Here is a 22,792-nt window from a genome sequence, read left to right as displayed (position 1 = left end):
GAAGGCTGTGGAAAATAATGTTGAAGAATCGGAAAAATTTCATGATCGATCATTGGTCATAATCGGAAGAACTGTATCGATCAATGATCGATATAATCGGTACTATTTACATGCAGTTAATAAATGTTTATTATTATTTTTGGAGTTATTTCTATTTAGTTTTATGGATATGTGCAGTATACACACTAGCTAGTGTCGCTGAATTCCCAATTTTCAATGTGGAGTCCACTCTGACTCTCCCCCGCACATGTCTCGATATAAAAGCGGGATTAACAGTCAGATGAATCTCGGATTAGATATTAATTAGTGTACAGGCAACAATCGATTATGAAAAATAGAATCGGTAATCTGAATCGAAGAGCCGAAAACGATCGACAATCGATTGTCGGTGGCAATCGTTTTATCACCAGTGGAAATATTTGTCACTCTTTAGTTGTAGGAAATTTCTTTGTACAACCCCAAAATTGTTTAGTAATTCATCCCATGTACAAGAATCTATCTAAGTAATTTAATAAAATTAAAAGTATGTCTTAAAATAACTTTTCTGTAGGTATTTCAACAATTCAACAGATGATATTGACAACTCATTGTTGCACCAAAGCTGACAATTGATTTTGTGTCCTGCACATGCACTCATCTGTTATGATGAATAAATATCTGACAGGCAAATCTATTGTGCTGTAGCAGTGCACTTTATTAACATTTAAAATCAAGTTTTGACCTATTTAGATTTCAACGAATAATATTGAAATTTATGTTGCAGATATATTTTTGGACCATATACTGATCAGTATCATTAAAATGGCACATGTGCAAGCATGTGCACTCAAATTTTGATTGGCTAATTTTTTAACAACTATAACTCTTATAGATGAGAATATTACAAGTACATGTATTGTGTAATATCATAAGTTCATACTACAACAACCTATAAAGGAAGATGATTGATAGTGCTGATATATATATATACTTATCTTATCTTATCTTATCTATACTAGCATGTGTGTACATGCACATGCATGTATTGTTTTTCAACTTCATATTTTAGACTCGATCACTCTTAAATATTTCTTCATTTTGATGGTAATCTTTTTTTTATCTTGTAGTTATATATCAAGATTTGTAACTTGTGTGCATCATGGTCAAATAACTCACAACCACACACATGCACATGTGCTGAATTTCGATTGATAATATTTCTATAACAGATTTGTTTATGAATGAAATTATATGGTCTGAAAGTTATGATTATATTAGGTATATATATTGAGAGACTTCACTTTACTGGCATTGTTTAATGATCGAGTGCAAATTTTTTTATTAGATTGGTAATACTTATAAATAAAAACTTTCATAAATTTCTTGTTTTTCAATGAATTGGTTTGAAAATGATATTGTACGTACATGTATATACTGAGATGCTTGACAGATTGGTGTGGGGAAAGTTACTGACCAGGAAGTGCATGCACGTTCAGTTGATTTTGATTGGATAATACGTACGTTAACTTATTTGGCTCTCTAATAATTGGAGGAAATAAATTTCAGTGAAGTTTTTACCATATGTAATGTAAGTGTCTAACGAAAATTAATTTCACCACAACTTACTAAAAAAAAAATGACAGCATTTAATTGATAAATGGAATGTTTGAGGCACATCTGTTATGGTTCCCATTACAATTATACAGTTCGAATCCGGCCCGCACCGGTAAGTGAGAAAGTTTCCCAGTTTACTTTCGGAAGGTCGGTGGTCTCTTCCCAGGTACATTGTATCTGGGTTCTCTCTTCCACCAATAAAAAAACTGGGCGCCATCAGATAACTGAAAAATTGTTGAGTGTGGCGGAAAACATCTATCAATCAATACAATTAGCACTATTTTCTATATGATACATTACAATGGTTTCTGCATGGTTATAGCCAAATACTTCCACACAATAATGTAACAGTTTGGATATTTTATTCTCACATACATATGCATTATTGTCTCCACCATTTTGATTAGAGAGAGAGAAGGTGAATTGTGTACATAGAGGATTAATTTTACGGGTTATAATTTTCACGTTTTTCTCCTTTGACATGATCATGGTTTGATTAATTCACGGATTTGTGGAAAAAAGGATGGTGGAGTTATCTCCAATTTCGTTTTAACGCATCAAGTAGCAAAAATGACAACTCCATGTTAAAATATTTTTCACTTACGGTAACCCATTCTGCACCTGTGAGGTGTATTTGCGAACTAAACAATACTCAAAGGGTTATAATAGAGTAGTAGATTTTGTCACTCATTTGAAATCATGCATAATTGGCTAAAGTGTGGAAAAAAAATAATTTCAAACCCCATCCATTGGATTTTGTTTCTGATCCACAGCAATGTAAAAATAACAAAGAAGCATGCTCATTTACTCAGCCCTCTGCAGTGAATTTGTTGACATTGTTCTGCTAATTCAGTGTCTGATTTGGCTTTTGATATCCGAAGCATACACCCCCCCCCCCCCCCCCCAAAAAAAAACTAAAAAGGGAAGAATATGGACAGTATTAGCCGAAGACGAGTAACACTGGCAGGATACAGGTTATAAATGATTTAGGACATGTTAAATTAGAGAGACATTTTGTAATGCAAGTTTAAAATGATACATAATAAATGAAGTTAAAAACCAACAGTATACACAAACTGACGATAAGAATAAAAAATATGCATTATCAGGTACAGTAAAACACACATATAATGAACATGCTTATAACAAATTCACGTTCATAACAAACATACTTATAACAAATTCACGTTTATAACGAACATGCTTATAACAAATTCACGTTTATAACGAACATGCTTATAACAAATTCATGCTTAAGGCCAAAATAAAATTATAGTTCATTTGGAATTGCTGCCCTGTCATTAAAATCACCCCCGCTGGAAATTTTTTATTGACAAATTATTTATATGTTTGTTTGTTTTTTTTGGTTCCATCGGTAAAATAAATAGTTTATAATTTTGTTAGATCAACAAATTACTCATCTTTTAAACATCGGGTTTGACATTCACATTAATTTAATCAGTCGGATCAGTAAAACGCTTTTTTCTTGCAATCTGTAATAATCTGTAATAAAGCATTTACGCGAAGATTGACGTTGACAAACAGAAGCTGCCAAATTGTCAGCGCGAAGTGTAAAGCATCTTGCTGATTAGGCAAATATATTCCTTTATCTGTTTCTATAATACACATATATGAGGTGAAAATCAGCAATATAATTTACAGTTTTAGTCTTCGCAATATTTTAAAAGAGATCGAGAGCGAATTGAAAAACTCTGACGTATCACTATCAGATGGCACGGGCAATATCCACCGGAGTTACGTGGATCTGACGTATTTGAATTGCACAATGCTCATGGAGTTTGCATACTATGCTGACGGAGCTAAGTGCATAAGAAAAGATTTATGCTTTTACTGTGCATCAGCTAATGCCATGCAGTTCCAAAGAGGTGAGAATTTATTAAAGAAATTATTTGGGGTTCTCCCAATCCGTATGGATTGTCTTGTCAAAGGGCCAGAGATTTTCAAAGAGAAATCCTTTAAAATAGACTGATGAAATTATTGATAAGATTTAGCTATCACCTTTGTTTGAGTTTTGAAATCATTTTTTTCACCTTTTTTCGGATTGATTGGTTCCGAATTAAACAGAAAAACATCAGAAAAATAAATCTGTTTAATATTGTTTTATGTTGTGATTTTTATTATTGATTTTGAATTCAACTTCAATGAAAATAAAATAAATTCCCTCCCTCCCTCCTGGGTCTGAAACCCCCCAGGTCGCAATTCCAAACAAACATTTTTTTAAGGATGGCCGGCCTTAATTATAACAAACATGCATGTTTATTAAAAATTCACGCTTATTGCGCAGTGTTACTTATTTCCCTATGAGAGGAAAATAAACTGTTAGATATATATAACAAAGTTAGGTTATATATATATATATAGCGAATTATTTTTCACTGACCCTTGAGGTTCACCATGACTGTGTTTTACTGTATTCAGTTCCATAGGTAATCTTATGCATATGTAAATAAATTCTGAAGTCATTTGTTTTTGGAGTGATCAAAGAGCTGGCTTTGACTATATAAACAGGTGTTTAAAGATCAATACAAATCATTATTTGCTGATTTAAATTTAAGGAAAACATGGCAATCAATAACAATTGAATAACATGTTTGTAAGTGTGTGTAGTTAATTACTACATGACTGTGCCATATATTCATGTATACTTAGTATTATCCTGGACTTGTACATATGAAAACATGATTTTCAAAATCAGACTTTTTCAATTCACTGGTCTATCTACACCATGAAAATAGCAAATACTTTCACTGCAAATTATTTTCCCTCTATACAGTAAATGGCCGTATGAAGATTGCCCGAAATTAGCAAAAAAATACATGTATCAGAGTTGTACCATATTCGAACCATACCAAATCATGGTATATCATAATTTCAGCCCTATTACCAGTGTTGACAGAGGAGTTGAATCCCTCTGGATCTCTAATCAGATGCTCTACCAACTGTATCAGGCACTGGTGATCACTCGTCTGACACCATTGTCATCCAATCTCTAGCCTTTTTGTAAATGTCTATTTTACTGGTCTCTAATGTCAAACGAATATTGTTATAGAAGTTGTGAAAATAGTAACGTTTTGTATTATGATCTGACTTGTAGATGAAGAGTTTTTAATATTAACACAGGTGCTGTATAGACAAACTAAGATTGTGCAGAAACGTACCCTTGGTAACCAATGTGGAGACTTAACTGGATATTGTTATAGTGAGTTTTGAATTTTTTTTTGGATCCATCACTGTAGTGTGTAAAATAATTAAGTCTCCCAAACAAAGTTTGGAGACTTGTTGATTTTGCTCGGTTCTCATTAAGGTCTTCTGTTTCAGACAGAAGACCTTATTATAGTGATTATCATTATTATCCCCCCCCTTTTTTTTGTCCGGGCCGTTTCTCAGAGATGGGATCTTCAAAAATAAAAAAAGGATGATGGGATCTCCAAATTTGTAACAAGTTCAAGTGGCTCCAATGACCTTGACCTTGAACTTAAATCTGGTATAACTTTAGAACTGGGACTGATAAAGACATGGAATCTTCAGAAGTGATAAATGATGTAGTGATCTACAATTTAGTATCTTCATTGACCTTGACCTTTGATCTTGATTATGAAAACATGTATAACTTTAGAACTGGGACTGGTAGAGACATGGGATCATTAAAATGACGAGAGGATGTTGGAACCTACAAACTAGGATCATGGTCAATTGACACCAGTTTAATGAAGAAAAAAGGGGATTTTTTGAAAAATTTTAAAATCAAAGTTTTCGTGATCTAGATTTGTTAAATGAAGTTAAAATTGGCATGGAGGAAAATAGTAGTACTCAGAAAAAGGAACTTTTGTACAGCCAGTACTTTGTTTGGGAGACTTTGTAATCAGTAGATTATAGTCATATCTTGTTCTTATTATTCTTCAGCTTCTTCTTTCGCTTCTTTCTTGCACCCAAAACTGTCCGACACTGTTCTCTGTAACCAGTGGATGAAAGTAATAGATATTCAAGGATATGATAGGTCAATGTATTTATATTTGCAGAAATGTTTTTGTTTTCAGATTGAAGTTGGTTAGAATACAATTTGGGGGGATCAAATGGGGTTTGGTTGAACATAGAACTCTATTTGGAAAATGAATTCCTAAATTCAACAGGTATAACTTGGCAAATATGATAGATATAGCCCATGGGGTCTTCAGAAATGAAAAGAGAATAACAGGGCCTACAAATTAGTATCACGGTCAAGTGATTCCAGTGACCTTGACCTCTGACCATGAACATAAAAATTGGTATAACTTTAAAACCAGGACTTGTAGCAACAGGACATACAATCTAGTATCAAGGTTAAGTGACTCCAGTGACCTTTGCCTCCAACCTTAGAACATAAATTTGGGGTCTTAAGAAATTATAAAAGAATGATGGGATGTACAAAGTAGTATCAAGGTCAAGTAACCCTAGTGACCTTGACCTCTGACCTTGAACATACAAACTCATATAACTTTAAGATCTGAAATTGATAAAGACATGTAACTTTCAGAAATGATAAGAGGATGATAGAACCTACAAACTAGTATTAAGGTCAAGTGACTCCAGTGACCTTGACCTTAGATCATAAACTTTGTATTACTTAAGAACTATGTTCTGATAAAGAGATGGGATCTTCAGAAATGATTAAAGGGATGATGGGATCTACAAATTGGTATGAAGGTCAAGTGAGTCATGTGACCCTGATCTCTGACCTTGAACATAAATCTGGTACAACTTTAAAACTGGGACTGATAGAGACATGGAATCTTCAGAAATGATAAAATGATGTAGTGACCTACAATCTAGCATCTCCAGTGACCTTGACCTTTGACCTTGATTATCAAACTTTGTATAACTTTAGAACAGGGACTGATAGAGACCTAGGATCATAAAAAATGATGAGGATGTTGGGATCCAGAAGCTAGGATCAAGGTCAAGTGACACCAGTTTTAACTGAAGGAAAAGGGGGATTTTTAAAAAAAGTTTCAAAATCAAAGTCTTTATGATCTAGATTTGTCAAATGAAGTTAAAATTGGCGTGGATTTTGTCAATTAGGGAGAAAAATAGTAGTACTCAGAAAAAGCCACTTTTATACAGCCAGTGCTTCATTTGGGAGACTTTATAATGGCACCAGGCATAAAATTACCTTAGAAATTTGCATAAATTGTTGACAATTTTTCCTAAGATTTTAAAAAGTCACCAAATTTGCAATATTGAATTTACTTCACTCAAATTCCAAGTATCCCAATCAGTTAGAAGTTGTCATGTACTGTGAGATTAAGATTGTAACTGGTACCAGTATATTGATCAGATTGGCAGCTCAGTCGACACCAGTTAAAACGTACCATAGAATAATTAATAGCTTTCAAGAAGTGTAACCTGATTTAAGGGTTAAAAATGGCTTCTTTACTCATGTCTTTCACATATCATTTCCTGAAGGGCAATTGAAATGATCATGCAATGTCAAGAATGATGACAGTGCCTTAAGATATGCTAAGTCTCTTTGATGATATTTAGTGAAGGTGCTTTATTTTGGAGTGTCTGCAATTCAAATATACACGCAGTTGGATAAATTCTTTTATTTGTGATTTTCTACATAGAGATATTCTGGTATTCATCATTTTTCAATATGATGATTCTATTGTTGGTAAAGTATGTTCTTTACTCCATTGATCATGATATAAAACTAATTATCAAAGAATTGTTCATTTTTACACAATATGCATTAAATTTTACATACATGTATTTATACAATAAAATGCTTTCTTTTTTGTTTATCGGATAATGAAGTTAGCAAGCATTGCAGCAAAAATTCTTAATCTATGTTAGCAAGTTCAAAATTTTTTTCTGCAAAGATTGCTGCTAGCTGTCCTCATCCAATAAAACAACAAAGAACGACATTTTATTGTTAATATTTATATTTTTATGTATTTTTTGAAAATATGACCTAGATTTAAGTTCTGAAATATCATATCTTTGACCCATTTGTTACTTTAAATGGAACAGCTAATTCGCCCTTTGACTTTGACGATTGATGCTCCATATTTAGTAATGATTACTCGGACATGTGGTACTAAAAACCCAGATTGAACTAGTTTGCAACAAACAAGTATTCATTGTCACAGATGAAACCGATAATGTCAGTTTCAAAATAATTTAATAAAGAAGTAAAGATTCAGTGAATGTAAATATTACAAAACCAAATGAACAATATAAATCACGACACAGTATCAGTTATCATTTAAAGATAAGAAGTAATCTACTGAAGTTTCATGAGTTGAATATAGTTGTATCATAGTTTCATGAGTTGAATATAGTTGTATCATAGTTTCATGAGTTGAATATAGTTGTATCATAGTTTCATGAGTTGAATATAGGGGTTAAACAAGACTGATTATAGTACACAATATGAAGGATATTGACAGGATCTGATCACTCACAATGACTCAGTATTAACTACAATGTGGATGTCAGTATGACTCTATATAGCTCATTTTCTTGTTGATACACTTTTCCTGCATGCATATAGTTGTGAGTAGTCTCTACAATCTATAATAATTTTATTCACAAATAGTGAAAGGCATTAGGTAGCAGACGGGGCCTATTTTAGCCCTCTCCCATGTGAATAGTCTTGATCGTCCAGTCATTGGGCAGCAGGCAGAGCCTATTTTAGCCCTCTCCCATGTGAGTAGTCTTGATCATCCAGACATTGGGCTGCAGGCAGAGCCTATTTTAGCCCTCTCCCATGTGAGTAGTCTTGATCATCCAGACATTGGGCAGCAGGCAGAGCCTATTTTAACCCTCTCCCATGTGAGTAGTCTTGATCATCCAGACATTGGGCAGCAGGCAGAGCCTATTTTAGCCCTTTCCCATGTGAGTAGTCATGATCATCCAGACATTGGGCTGCAGGCAGAGCCTATTTTAGCCCTCTCCCATGTGAGAAGTCATGATCATCCAGACATTGGGCTGCAGGCAGAACCTATTTTAACCCTCTCCCATGTGGGTAGTCATGATCATCCAGACATTGGGCAGCGGGCAGAGCCTTAATTTTAGCCCTCTCCCATGTGAGAAGTCATGATCATCCAGACATTGGGCAGTAGGCAGAGCTTATTTTAACCCTCTCCCATGTGAGTAGTCTTGATCATCCAGACATTGGGCAGCAGGCAGAGCCTATTTTAGCCCTTTCCCATGTGAGTAGTCATGATCATCCAGACATTGGGCAGCAGGCAGAGCCTATTTTAGCCCTCTCCCATGTGAGAAGTCTTGATCATCCAGACATTGGGCTGCAGGCAGAGCCTATTTTAGCCCTCTCCCATGTGAGAAGTCATGATCATCCAGACATTGGGCTGCAGGCAGAGCCTATTTTAACCCTCTCCCATGTGAGTAGTCATGATCATCCAGACATTGGGCTGCAGGCAGAGCCTATTTTAGCCCTCTCCCATGTCATCCAGACATCTGTGTACACTCTCCACAAACATCTGGATTCTTGCAGTATTTTTTCTGAACTCAAAGCGGGGTTTATCGAAATTCTGATTGGTTAGTTCAATAAGGTAATTCATGCGCCAATAGAAACTGCATTGAACTGAACTCAAGAGAGTTGAAGCATAAATTTTCCACAGAAAGAAAAGCATTCAGTGTATAGAACATTTTTCTTTTGGAAAAGATCTGTTTGGACCCTAAGTTCTTTGCAAGACTGCTATGTGACACCGTGGATGACCCTGGTAACAATATTTTCAATTAATCCTGATAAAGTAGTTCACGCAAGGAAGTCACAATTTTTATCAAGTATTATTTCAAACACATTTTTTTCCCCAGTAACAACTTTAATTTTTTTGTTTGCTAGATCAGTGCCAATGAATGGGGAAAATTGTTTATGCCCCATACTTGGAGATTCAAGGGCAATAGTTTTTTTTATCTGTCCATGTCGTTTTTGTTGTTGGTTTGGGGAGTATTTTTCTTGTTTGTCTGCAAAAATTTAAACCTTGGCCGTAACTTTTGAATGGATGGCGATAATTTTCATATTTCACATGTGTATTCTTTGTCACAATACTTTTCATTTGGTACCAAACTTTGACCTTGTGACCTTCAGCATGGAGTTTGACCTATGTTTGAAAAACTTTATATTTTTAACTTTGGAATGGTTAGTGATAGGGCTTTCATATTCCACAATGTCATGTGTATTCCTTTTGACAATACCTTTCTTTTAGTACAAACATTTTTACCTCATGACCTTGGAGTTTGATCTACTTTTGAAAAACTTTAATCTAGACCATAATGTGTGAATGCCCAGGTTAGTGATACCTGGCTTTCATATTTCACATGTGTATTCCTTGTGACAAAACTTTTCTATAGTTACCTTGGCCATAACTTTTGAATGGTTAGTGATGAGGCTTTCATATTTTGCATGTGTATTCCTTGGGACAAGACCTTTCTTTTGGTACCAATATTACTTTGCTGTTTTTTGGGAGAGCATGTTATTTTTGTGTTTTGTCTGCCTGTCCTTCCATCCATCTGTCCATCCATGCTCATATCTCCTAAACCTTCATAAAAAATTGATATAATTGATCACAAATATTCCTTGAAACAAGGATTTCTCAAGTTCATTTTGGAAAGGTCAAGGTCACACAGAACATATCAAAGTTCCTTATTTCAACTGTTTTTGATGTAAAACTTCCCGTCTCTTAAATCTTTCATCAGAAACTGATCATAATTGATCACAAATATTTCGTCATATGAAGTATAGTTCATTGGTTAGATGCATTTCGGGAGCATCCATCAATTTTACTGATATTCTTGTGTTTCTGTAGAAAGCCTCCAGATGTTTGTGAGGAATATACACCTACATCTGGATTATTGAGACCACATTGTGAAATATTTAAGAAATAAATTTCATTTTTGAAAATGCATGGGGGTATGAACTGTGGTGCTTTATGCTGACATACTTCATGAAAGGTTTTACATATCTCTTCTATTCACATAATTCTACTTTCATTTCCTTCAGAATTCGCCGCTGTTAAAATAGACGTACTATATTTATCAATTAAGATTCATGTGCTCATTGCATGTTAAAAACCGCAGTGCATTCATGAGGAAATGACCATCATATCGATTGCAATTTGAAAAGACATCAAAGGCAAAAACATTGGTAATTAAATATTTAAGAAATGAATTTCATTTTTGAAAATACATGAGCATATGAAATGCAATGCTTCATGCCAGCATATACTTTTCATTGGGCATGTACAGGTGACTCTCGATAACTTGAAGTTCTAGGGACCTTGATAAAACTTTGAGAGATTGAGAGTTCCAGAGATTGAAATTTGGAAATTGAAGGTCCGACCATAAGGTTAAGATTTTACAGTAAACAGAAAGATCATGGGATCATTTTGATACGTTTTCCTTCATATCATTTGATTTCAAAATAAAGAACCTTATTCTACATGTCGAATAAAAAGATTTCAAAGTTTTAAGTATTTGTTCTTTTCTCATGCTAGAATAGGCGTATAGAACTAATTACTGATAAAGCTAACTAAACAGCACAATTTTATACCTACACAAAACAAAAATTCTAATAAATGAGTAGAGTTTTAGAGTAACTGTATACAATTTTTTGTTAATTCACCCAAATGTATTCTGTATAGACACCTTATTGATAATGTTACCATTCAATTTTACTTGACAAAATCTATTCCGGAAAATCTTATTAAGCTTTTAGCAAAATTTAGATTGTCTGCTCACCAGCTTAGAATTGAACAAGGTAGATATAATGGCACAGCAAGACAAGATCGATTGTGTGAATTTTGTAATTTGAACGAAGTTGAGGACGAATATCATTTTATTTTAATATGTCCTTTGTACAAAAACCTCAGATCTGCATATATAAAAAAATATTATTGGTCGCATGCTTCTATGTTTAAACTGGTACAATTGATGTCAATTCATAATAGAAAACAAATCTGTAATCTGGGTAAATTTTTAAAAGGTGCTTTACTCTTACGATCTAGCCAAACTATCGTCTAATGTATATGCTGGTTTTTGTTGGTTTCTTTTTTATGTAAACTTGTCTTATAACTCTCTTCATGTATGTCCATCCTCTAATATCCACTCCACTTTTCATACTGTATACATCTTTTTTGTTTATACTTTGTAATTGAATATGTATTATGCTGATGAGCCGTAAGGCTTAAAGCCAATAAACAATACAATACAATGGACTAACTTGAGAAATTTAACAGTTTGTAAATCTCTAAATTATTGTCTCTAAATTAATGTATCAAACTTACTCTCTTGTTGTCGAGTCAAAACAAAATATATATTTTATTCATAGTTCGATTATATACAAATTCTAATCATCACATGGCCCCCATGTTGGGTAAAAACTGACCAATTAACCATCTATATAATTAAGTGTCCACCTCCACAATGAACAAGGACAGTGTATCACCTGCATAAACACCCAATTACCACATCCACACTAGCTCCAGCATTCAACAAAATCCAGGTAAGGTCCAAGTGGAAATAATTATATGCTTGGGTAAGGGTGTGTATTATACAGTACCACCACTTCAAGAGATTGATTGTGAAAAACAATGAAATGATAATTTTATGGAACCCAACTTCACTTTGAGAGATCAAGAACTTCAAGAGATGTAATGTTGGAGAGATCGAGTAAATAGGCTTAGTTATAAATAGAGAAAAATCGGGATCCGTGATGGTTTCACTTCGAGAGATTGAAGTTCGAGCCATCGAGAGTCACCTGTACACACATGTATTGACATTTGTTCCTTAGAATGTATTCATCATAACTCAACGTATTGAGATGTCAGACCCGTGGCTTGTAAAACATGTAAGATATCTTGAATTTCCGTAATTTAATCACTAAATAATTATTTGTAAGAAATATCATTCGGTTACTTAAGATATAGATTAGTTTTCCAGGTTCGTTGACTCCAATCAATGCAGGCCTCAGGTGTGTGATGACAATGTTTATTCTCATAAAATGACATATAGTATAGTGTAGAGATAGATGATTGAATACAAAATACAAAGAAATTTGAAATATAACACAGGCACGCGTGAATTAACGTCAATGTGGAACACAACCCAGGGTAAATCCCTGTACACCCTTGATTGGACCTGGATAACTAATGTCTTTATCTTCATGTTCCAAGAAATTAATTGAAGTTAATGGAGAGTCCATAAGCAGTCCTGTCACCTAATAAGACAGAAGTACATTTGTACCAGCTCAGATTATATATATATGCCTGATGTTTCAGTAGCAGATACTGGCGGAGACAGCTACGGGTAGCAGCCTGATTCATGACAGGTATTATTGATAGTAACTTGTGTATCTTAGAGATACGATCCATCTATAATTTGCTGGGCATGACTTCACAATAACTTTAATTTAATGCTTAATGATGTTGGAGAAATACGTCATTGTTCCATTTGTGTACACATAGCAACAGACCCTGATGGTGTCAATCTACATACAAGATATTTTTACCGTTACAGAAAATAAGCGGAGTAGTCACGATTGATGCAGTGTTTCTGTCTTTTCATCTGTCAGCATCTTGTGAGAAGGATAAAAAGAGTACTCATTAAGCCTATGATAATTTAACCTGGCTTGAGATCATGACCCTAAACTGAGAACAGATTTCTGTCAAAAATAAAATTTTATATGTACCCATGACTTTTTAAAGTCACAAAAATACTTCACTGATATAATGACATTGTAAATTAAATTTAAGATAAGATCACATAAAGAATTTTATTGACTTGTTCAAAAACCATGGATTGATGATAAAATTTAACTGTGGTCATGGAGCCTAATATGTTTTCCATGGTGAGAGAAAGATGCTTGTTATTTCTTAAGTTTGAAGGTCAAGGTCACGGTCATTGTTAGTGACAAATATGTTTTGGAAAGTAATAATGCTGCATGTAGATGGCATAGGATTCTCTCCTCTTCCTAGTACGCTTCTTCTTGTCCCCAGTGAGAGACATTTCTTCAATTTGATGTTTAAAAAGCCATCTTCGAACTAACATTTTATTGATACTCTTTGATTTAGAGAAAGTGTTGAAAGCTAGAACTCTGGTTGATTTGGATGTTATAAATCCTTTCTTTGATAACATGCAACTGCATGATATTGGTCTGGTTTATTTTGCAGTGTGAACATTGTTCTTGCATCTATGATGCACGTCCATATGAAAATTTACTACTTGATGTGGTGTAATTGTTTATTGACTTTGAGTATGTTTTTGATGGATGACTTATGTAATATTTATCACATCAATCATCCGTTTGAAAACACCATTATCTTCATAACAACTGCACTTTGTTGAAAATGTCATGAAGTCTTGTTGTGATTGAGTCTGTATAGAAATTGTTTACTAGTATGCTAGGAGGAACAGTAATTTTGTAGAAATGCAGTATATAAATGTGCAATTTTGTGGATTTTTTTTTTGCAATTGTAACTTGATATTGGGGTGGAATAATTGATGAAAGTCTTCGAAAGGGAAAAAAAATGCAGCTGAAGTGCAAACGTTTAGACATAGATTTGAAAAATCAATTTAAACATTTGTGTTACAAGATATTCTTTGCGATCTATCTTTGTGAATCCTTAGTATGAATCAAGTTTCTTTTTAGATCACCTAAAGAGGTATGAACTGGATAATAAAATTATTCAGATTTAATTACACATCGGGTATAGAAATATAGATTCATTAAGATTTTTTCTTGCTTACCACTTGACCACCAAAAATGAAGTTGCCAGGGGTTGTTGGAGTAGTACTAGAACTTTCTCAGTATACCGGGGTGTTGTAGTAGTACTAGTACTAGTACTGTCTCAGTATAACGGGATGTTGTAGTAGTACTGTCTCAGTATACCGGGGTGTTGTAGTAGTACTAGAACTGTCTCAGTATACCGGGATGTTGGAGTAGTACTAGAACTTTCTCAGTATACCGGGGTGTTGTAGTAGTACTAGTACTGTCTCAGTATACCGGGGTGTTGTAGTAGTACTGTCTCAGTATACCGGGGTGTTGTAGTAGTACTGTCTCAGTATACCGGGGTGTTGTAGTAGTACTAGTACTGTCTCAGTATACCGGGGTGTTGTAGTAGTACTAGAACTGTCTCAGTATACCGGGATGTTGGAGTAGTACTAGTACTGTCTCAGTATACCGGGGTGTTGTAGTAGTACTGTCTCAGTATACCGGGGTGTTGTAGTAGTACTAGAACTGTCTCAGTATACCGGGATGTTGGAGTAGTACTAGTACTGTCTCAGTATACCGGGGTGTTGTAGTAGTACTGTGTCAGTATACCGGGGTGTTGTAGTAGTACTAGTACTGTCTCAGTATACCGGGGTGTTGTAGTAGTACTAGTACTGTCTCAGTATACCGGGGTGTTGTAGTAGTACTAGTACTGTCTCAGTATACCGGGATGTTGGAGTAGTACTAGTACTGTCTCAGTATACCGGGGTGTTGTAGTAGTACTGTCTCAGTATACCGGGGTGTTGTAGTAGTACTGTCTCAGTATACCGGGGTGTAGGAGTAGTACTAGAACTGTCTGAGTATACCGGGATGTTGTAGTAGTACTGTCTCAGTATACCGGGGTGTTGTAGTAGTACTAGAACTGTCTCAGTATACCGGGGTGTTGTAGTAGTACTGTCTCAGTATACCGGGGTGTTGTAGTAGTACTAGAACTGTCTCAGTATAACGGGGTGTTGTAGTAGTACTGTCTCACTATACCGGGGTGTTGTAGTAGTACTGTCTCAGTATACCGGGGTGTTGTAGTAGTACTAGTACTGTCTCAGTATACCGGGGTGTTGGAGTAGTACTAGTACTGTCTCAGTATACCGGGGTGTTGTAGTAGTACTAGTACTGTCTCAGTATACCGGGGTGTTGTAGTAGTACTAGTACTGTCTGAGTATACCGGGATGTTGGAGTAGTACTAGTACTGTCTCAGTATACCGGGGTGTTGTAGTAGTACTAGTACTGTCTCAGTATACCGGGGTGTTGTAGTAGTACTGTCTCAGTATACCGGGGTGTTGTAGTAGTACTGTCTCAGTATACCGGGGTGTTGTAGTAGTACTGTCTCAGTATACCGGGGTGTTGTAGTAGTACTGTCTCAGTATACCGGGGTGTTGTAGTAGTACTAGAACTGTCTGAGTATACCGGGGTGTTGGAGTAGTACTAGTACTGTCTCAGTATACCGGGGTGTTGTAGTAGTACTGTCTCAGTATACCGGGGTGTTGTAGTAGTACTGTCTCAGTATACCGGGGTGTAGTACTAGAACTGTCTGAGTATACCGGGATGTAGGAGTAGTACTAGTACTGTCTCAGTATACCGGGATGTAGGAGTAGTACTAGAACTGTCTCAGTATACCGGGGTGTTGGAGTAGTACTAGTACTGTCTCAGTATACCGGGGTGTTGGAGTAGTACTAGTACTGTCTCAGTATACCGGGATGTAGGAGTAGTACTAGAACTGTCTCAGTATACCGGGGTGTTGGAGTAGTACTAGTACTGTCTCAGTATACCGGGGTGTTGTAGTAGTACTAGTACTGTCTGAGTATACCGGGATGTTGGAGTAGTACTAGTACTGTCTCAGTATACCGGGATGTTGGAGTAGTACTAGTACTGTCTCAGTATACCGGGGTGTTGTAGTAGTACTAGTACTGTCTCAGTATACCGGGGTGTTGTAGTAGTACTAGTACTGTCTCAGTATACCGGGGTGTAGGAGTAGTACTAGAACTGTCTCAGTATACCGGGGTGTATTTACAGAAGGAATTATTCAGTAGTTATTGTGAGATTTGTTTGTATCTATTGATGATTTGACATCTTTACAATGTATACATATAGATTTGACATCTTTACAATGTATACATATAGATTTGACATCTTTACAATGTATACATATAGATTTGACATCTTTACAATGTATACATATAGATTTGACATCTTTACAATGTATACATATAGAGGGATTGTCCATACCTGACCCCAGAGGTTGCTAATGGTTCCAGGAAATTTATGAAAAGTGTTGACTATACTAGGGTCTTTAATTAGACCAATTTGTTTTTTTAGTGATTACTTCATATTTACATTTATTACAATGTTGTGGATTGTAAGTTCTGTTTGCAGTGCTGAATATCCATAAGTATTTGAAGTTTTGTCTTTGAATTGAATTATGTGTGATTGTACTTTTGAAATTTGAACATTACTATGATTAACTAAATTTACTTGGTAAAGTGAGTAATGAATGACACAATCTATTGATTTTATGTTTCACATAAATGGAGTAAACCTACTGGTCGCTTTTATGAAGATCCAACATATTTGGACACTTTATTTAACTTGAAAATTTTGTCTGGAATCAAAGAGGCTGGCTGGGTTAATGAGGCTCCTCTGCATGTGCTCATTTTTGCATGAATTCACATTTGTCTCATTGCTTATTTACACCCAAAAATTTCAGACACCTAGGTGGTCAATTTTGAGCAGTCCATTTCATAATGAAATTCTATATGGCTAGGATATTGAAATACAACCTTGTTTCAAATGTAAAAATGACCCAGAATGAAAAGTGAAGATAACGAACAGTGATCAATCCCATAAGGAACTCACAATTAGGGGTAGGGCAAACACGGAACCCTGGACACCCCAGATTGAGTGGGATCAGGAGGAGACTAAGCATCCTCTGTTGATTGGTCACACCTGCTATAAGCCCTTTATCTTGATTAGGAGAAATTCCCCTGCTAGTCTTCTCCCTGGTGCCATTATCAATATTTTCAGAGTCAGCTAAGTTTTATGCTTTATATGTGATATGGAAAGTGAAGATAATGAACAGTGATCAATCTCGTAATACATTTCAGTAATGAGTGTATAGCATATTATATCTACTGTATGCAGAAGAATTTTGCACTGTTTGAAATCAATTTTGCTCCATTTTGAATTTAGTCAACATTGCTTTCTGCTTCTTCAGAAGAATGAGTAAATTTCAATTCAGCAAATTTTTAATTTCGCCATGTGGGATGAGGACGAAATGGGCAAAAATAAAATGGGTAAAAATTTTCCTGTCTACTTTGGATGATTTGTAACCAGTGAGACATGCTGATCGAATTACCAATGAAAAATCTAAATATAAAATCAATTAAATGAAAATGACACAAGGACTTTAGACACAGCATTACATATACTTGGGCTTGAAAGGAACTCTACCAAATGTACGTCTAGATATCATCTTTTTACTTCCTTCATTTCATCAAAATAATTATCCCTCTGTTTATTCATAGGAATATCATGATTTGAAAAGCTTGAAATCCATAGCATGTATATGTTTTTGTTTAATATTGTTTGTAACGATGAACATTCTTGATTTAGTGAAAGTGACTCAGTTACTATGTGATAAGGAAATTTGCACTTTCATTAACATACTTTAACCCTGGATTCCTTATTTGGTATACACAATATTATTTATGTTATATTATTTGATATGTTTATGTTAATTTGTATCAATTCCTTTTTGCAGAATCAATTGTTTTACCTTTGATTATTTCCAATATTAAGGTATAAATTCTTGAAAGTTGACGCTGAACAGAACTGTTAACTGTATGTGGGCGTGTTAATTTTACTATATCATTACTGCTTGTTTATTGTTTTACTGTATGTCGATGTGTTAATATTACAGGATGGGAGTTAGTACTCCATTATTTGAAATGCAAGGAAATCTTCCAAAATTTCATGTGTTGCGTAGCAACAGGTCAAGGGATTCCCCCCTCAATTTGGACCCAAGTCCGGGACAGGACAATGTTAACCATGATTGTGAGTTGGAGAATTACAGACTGTGTGCCGACGGCAGTTGTATATCTCAAGTGGACCTCTGTCGTAAGTTATCTGTTCATACCTCTCACTCACTCTTTCTCTCTCTCTCTCTCTCTCTCTCTCTCTCTCTCTGACTCTCTCTCTCTCTCTGACTCTCTCTCTCTCTCTCTCTGACTCTCTCTCTCTCTCTCTCTGACAAGAACAATAGTAAATAAGATAAAGTGCCTGACCATGAGTGAGTCATCATTTCATTTTTTTTACTATATATTTCTTTGAATAAACAATTTTTATATAAACTTATTGTGAGATCAATTTAGTACCAATTTTTATGATTTTTTTTTCCCCCACATATTATGCAAAATTGTTCAAATTTTCTTTTCCTATGATGCCAAGCAAATTGTGATACCATGATCATTTAGAATAGTTTATGAAATCATCAAGGCTGTGCTGTAAAATTTCAATTTTGCATTTGCCGGGTTTTTTTTCCACTGCAATACCTACAGATACAATGATTTTGAAATCATGTGAAGAACCTACAAACAATTGTGTGTTTTAATGTTAAGATGAGCTGCACATAATGCTGCACCAAGTTTTTTCAAAAAGGCAAAATAAGCCTGAAAACTGTCAAAAGTCATACAGTAAAAGATGTGCACATTTGTCGAGCAAAATGAAAATGATATATATTGTGTATTATTTTAAGATGAAAAACATGCTTGAATATGAATTTGCTCGACGCATGCGCTGTATGTTTTCTGAAAGGAAAACCACCTGAATTTGTGGATATTTTCATTGAAAATGGCATTTTTGCAATTTTATGCCAATTTCAAGCTCTCGTCATATGACACAAATCATTTTGCTGATCAAACTGAGCAGATTTTGGGTTTGCTAATCTATTCCTTATTTGAATGCCAGGGTTTGAGCTCCAAGTGAAATCATCGATATTTTGGGCCAGATGACTTTAGATACTGCATGTACCTACTTCTTTGGACAAAATGATAAAGTAATAAAAACAACATAGAGACTTGAGCTAGTCTAGTTATACATGTATACGGTTTTGATTTTTTATGACAATGAGTCCTCCAATATTACAGTAACAATTACAATGCCATTACATTCAATGATACTTGTACAAGTGCAGGCTAACAAACCTTCTAAATCACATTACTGCAGTGTGTACGTTCGGAACAAAACAGTGTTCCGACAGTAACTCAAAACTCGCCTATTATGTGCTATTTTGATTTCACTATGAATTTTATTGAAAGATATGTTACATCTTGAAAATTTCTGTGTTTAGTCTTCTTAGGCCTTTTGAACATTCTTTTAAAAATTTTTGATAAAATGTATATTGGTATCTGCTCATAATGTGCACAATTTTCTATGACGTTTTTATGATACTGTCAGTTGAAATCATTGTCACCATGAAACAAGTCTATCTATACTGAATACAGGACTTTGGTTTGTTTCAAATTTAGCCAAATCCATTTTTATATGCCTGTTCTTAGATGGGACGTATTATGCTATGGTGCTCTCCATGCGTGCATGCATCTGTTTTCTGGACTTTTTTTTTCATTACAAATACAGATATTGCCCTGAAATTTAGTCGCAAGCTTCGTCTTGGAGGAATAAAAGTTCAGTTTGTATTTCAGCTGGATTGGTCTTTGTGTCAGTCCAAGGTTATGGTTTCCGGACTTTTTTCTGTAATGGATGCATATACAGCATTGAAATTTGGTCACATTTCATCATCAATAAACGAATGAGTTTGCATTTCAGCTGGATTAGTGCACCATGACCTTTTTAAGGCTAAAAGTAGGTCAAACTGTTTTCCAGACTTTTTTTTCATTACAAATACAGATATTGCCTTGAAATTTTCATTATGGATACAGATATTGCCCTGAAATTTAGTCACAAGCTTTCTCTTGGAGGAATAAAAGTTCATGCAGTTTGCATTTCAGCAGGATTGATCTGTCTGTCAGTGACCTACTTTAGGGTTAAAAGTAGGTCAAACAGATTCATTATGGATACAGATATTGCACTGAAATTTGGTCACAACCTCCCTCTCAGAGAAATACATTATCAGTTCACATTTCAACTTGATTGGTGTACTGTGATGTACTTTAAAAAATTTTAAAAAGTTTGCTGGACTTTTTCTCATCATGGATACAGAAATTGCAACCCTCCTGTCAGAGAGATACATAACCACACCATGGCCTACTTTACAGCTTTGCTATTCAGAGTGTGTCTGATATCCAATGAGTGTGCTTACAGGTTGAATTTCACTCTCTGTCTGATGGACAGGTGTATGTTGTACCATTTGTGATACTCTTGTTTGCTATTTTAGAGTAATTAACCAATTTAAAATCTCATTAAGGATAAGGGAAATAAAGACAAGTTTAAATATCTGCAGATGCAAATTATGTTGTTTTCATTTAATTGATTCATGGTGATATTGTTTCACAAAATGTTACATGTACAGTATTAAATTGCAAAACTAAAGTGTTTTGACACATTTTGGGTACATATTAAATGTTAATATGTAAAAATAAAGTACTTGATGATATTCTACTCCTGGGGGACCAGTGGAATACTCCGTGCAATCAACAAATAGTTTTGTCATAATCTACCAGAGCTGGAACTGTGATGATTTCTGTTTCGTATTGATTTGTAATGTCTAGTCCCAGAGATATTTGGCATGCACTTTCATGAAAAATAGAAGGGCAAATAGTATAGGAGTTGGTGTGATAAAGGAAATGTGGAAGATGATTACCACAGCTGAACAGTGAATAAAATGGACCACAATCTAAAGAAGCAGATCTTAAACACTAAGTTAAGATTGTCTTCAAATCATACATTATTCTTCTTTTCATTGCATTCTAGACAATTTTTTTTCCTTTGATGCTGTAAAAAATGAACTTTAATGACTGTTGCATTAAGAAGGATGGGGTGGGTGGGTGGGGGGTACATGCCTCCTCTTCCTTCTGTAATATTTTTTTTATTAATGTAGGTATGTGTACTAAAACTACAATCTACTTATAAAATTAGAATTGTTTATTCTGCTCTAATTCAATACCTTTGTATATAGTGATCATGGGTTTTAATTAGACTGAACCTTTGTATAGTGATCATGGGTTTTAGTTAGACTGAACCTTTGTATAGTGATCATGGGTTTTAGTTAGACTGAACCTTTGTATAGTGATCATGGGTTTTAGTTAGACTGAACCTTTGTATAGTGATCATGGGTTTTAGTTAGACTTAAACTAACACTTATGATATTATCAACTGTATTTCATTGAGGTATCCAATTCATAACAGTAAATGATTCACACGAAATTTTTTGAAAATAATCATAAATTTTATAATATTGCCCAATTAATTCAAAATTGCTCTCCATGGGAAATGAGGGTTTTTAGCATGCTGGGACAAATGTCTGGATACCCTGGGCATTGCCGTCACACTTAAAGGAAAAAACTTAACCTGGGCTGTATCTTTTCAACCAAGGGGGATAGGGCTTTAATATTTCACATCTAGATGTCTCATGACAAGGCTTTTCATTTGGCACAAAACTTTGGACCTAGTGACATTTTACTGTGAACTTTGACCTACTTTTCAAAACTTTAACCTTGGCTGTATCTTTTGAACCAAGGGGAACTATGTCTTTGATATTTCACATATAGAGGCCTCATGATCAGATCTTTCATATGGTACCAAAACTTTTGACCTAGTGATCCTGGACTTTTATAACATTCACTTTTGAGTATGAGTACGATTTGGAACACAGATTTTTAAGTTTGAGTATGAAAATGTGCTCAAAAAGTTTTATAACCTCCAGGCCAGATCTTTCATATGGTACCAAAACTTTTGACCTAGTGATCCTGGACTTTGACCTACCTTTCAAAAGCTGTAACCTTTAGAACTTAAGGTGATAGGTTAAGCAGTCACTCTTTGATGTGAGCTATGTTGTCTTCTTACAACTCTTGTAATAGATGCAAGATAATAGAAAAGACATCTGGGTTTTTTTTTTAAAAAATGCTTATGGTGAAAAGATGCATAATATAATTATTTTCATCATACTCTATAACAAAATATAGGTCAGCAGTTTAAATTAGTTGAAATTAAAATTAACATTTTTAGCAAGGGGAGATAACTCTTAAAAATACAACTTGCATATCATTGTAGTAAACTCTCAACATTTTGTATCAAATTGAATGATATGAACTGTTGATCAGAACCTTGATTTACAATTGCTTTACCAATATATCATTTAAAATGTGTAAAGCTGTATCATTATGTATTGATACCTTAAATTAGAACCCTGAAACCAATCTAGGAACTTCACTCCCTGAACCCTAGGAGAACAAAATCCAT

General features: G+C 34.7%; 2 protein-coding genes across 8 annotated transcripts in view; one reads left to right on the top strand and one right to left on the bottom strand.

Moving 5' to 3' along the window:
• The window catches only part of LOC125666820 (receptor-interacting serine/threonine-protein kinase 1-like), a 542,042-nt gene that overhangs the window by 499,353 nt on the left and 19,897 nt on the right, over positions 1-22,792 (bottom strand). The window lies entirely within an intron of this gene.
• The window catches only part of LOC125667164 (uncharacterized), a 41,587-nt gene that overhangs the window by 4,544 nt on the left and 14,251 nt on the right, over positions 1-22,792 (top strand). For 2 of the 7 annotated variants that reach the window (XR_008799762.1, XM_048900526.2), the window contains exons 2-3: positions 4,735-4,813; positions 18,297-18,493. Coding sequence is in view for 1 of the 7 variants with exons in the window: in XM_048900526.2 (XP_048756483.2) it covers positions 18,298-18,493 (196 nt within the window). In the remaining 6 variants the exon portion in view is untranslated. Of the gene's footprint in view, positions 1-4,734; positions 4,814-12,893; positions 12,944-16,356; positions 18,067-18,296; positions 18,494-22,792 lie in introns of those variants that run through there. The other 5 variants (XR_008799766.1, XR_008799763.1, XR_008799767.1 and 2 more) reach the window with 5 other exon arrangements.

This window comes from Ostrea edulis, chromosome 1 (assembly GCF_947568905.1).
Source record: "Ostrea edulis chromosome 1, xbOstEdul1.1, whole genome shotgun sequence".
NCBI classification, from domain to species: Eukaryota; Metazoa; Mollusca; class Bivalvia; order Ostreida; family Ostreidae; genus Ostrea; species Ostrea edulis.
The sequence above is the reverse complement of the archived record's forward strand: the minus strand, read 5'-3'. Positions and strand labels throughout refer to the sequence as shown.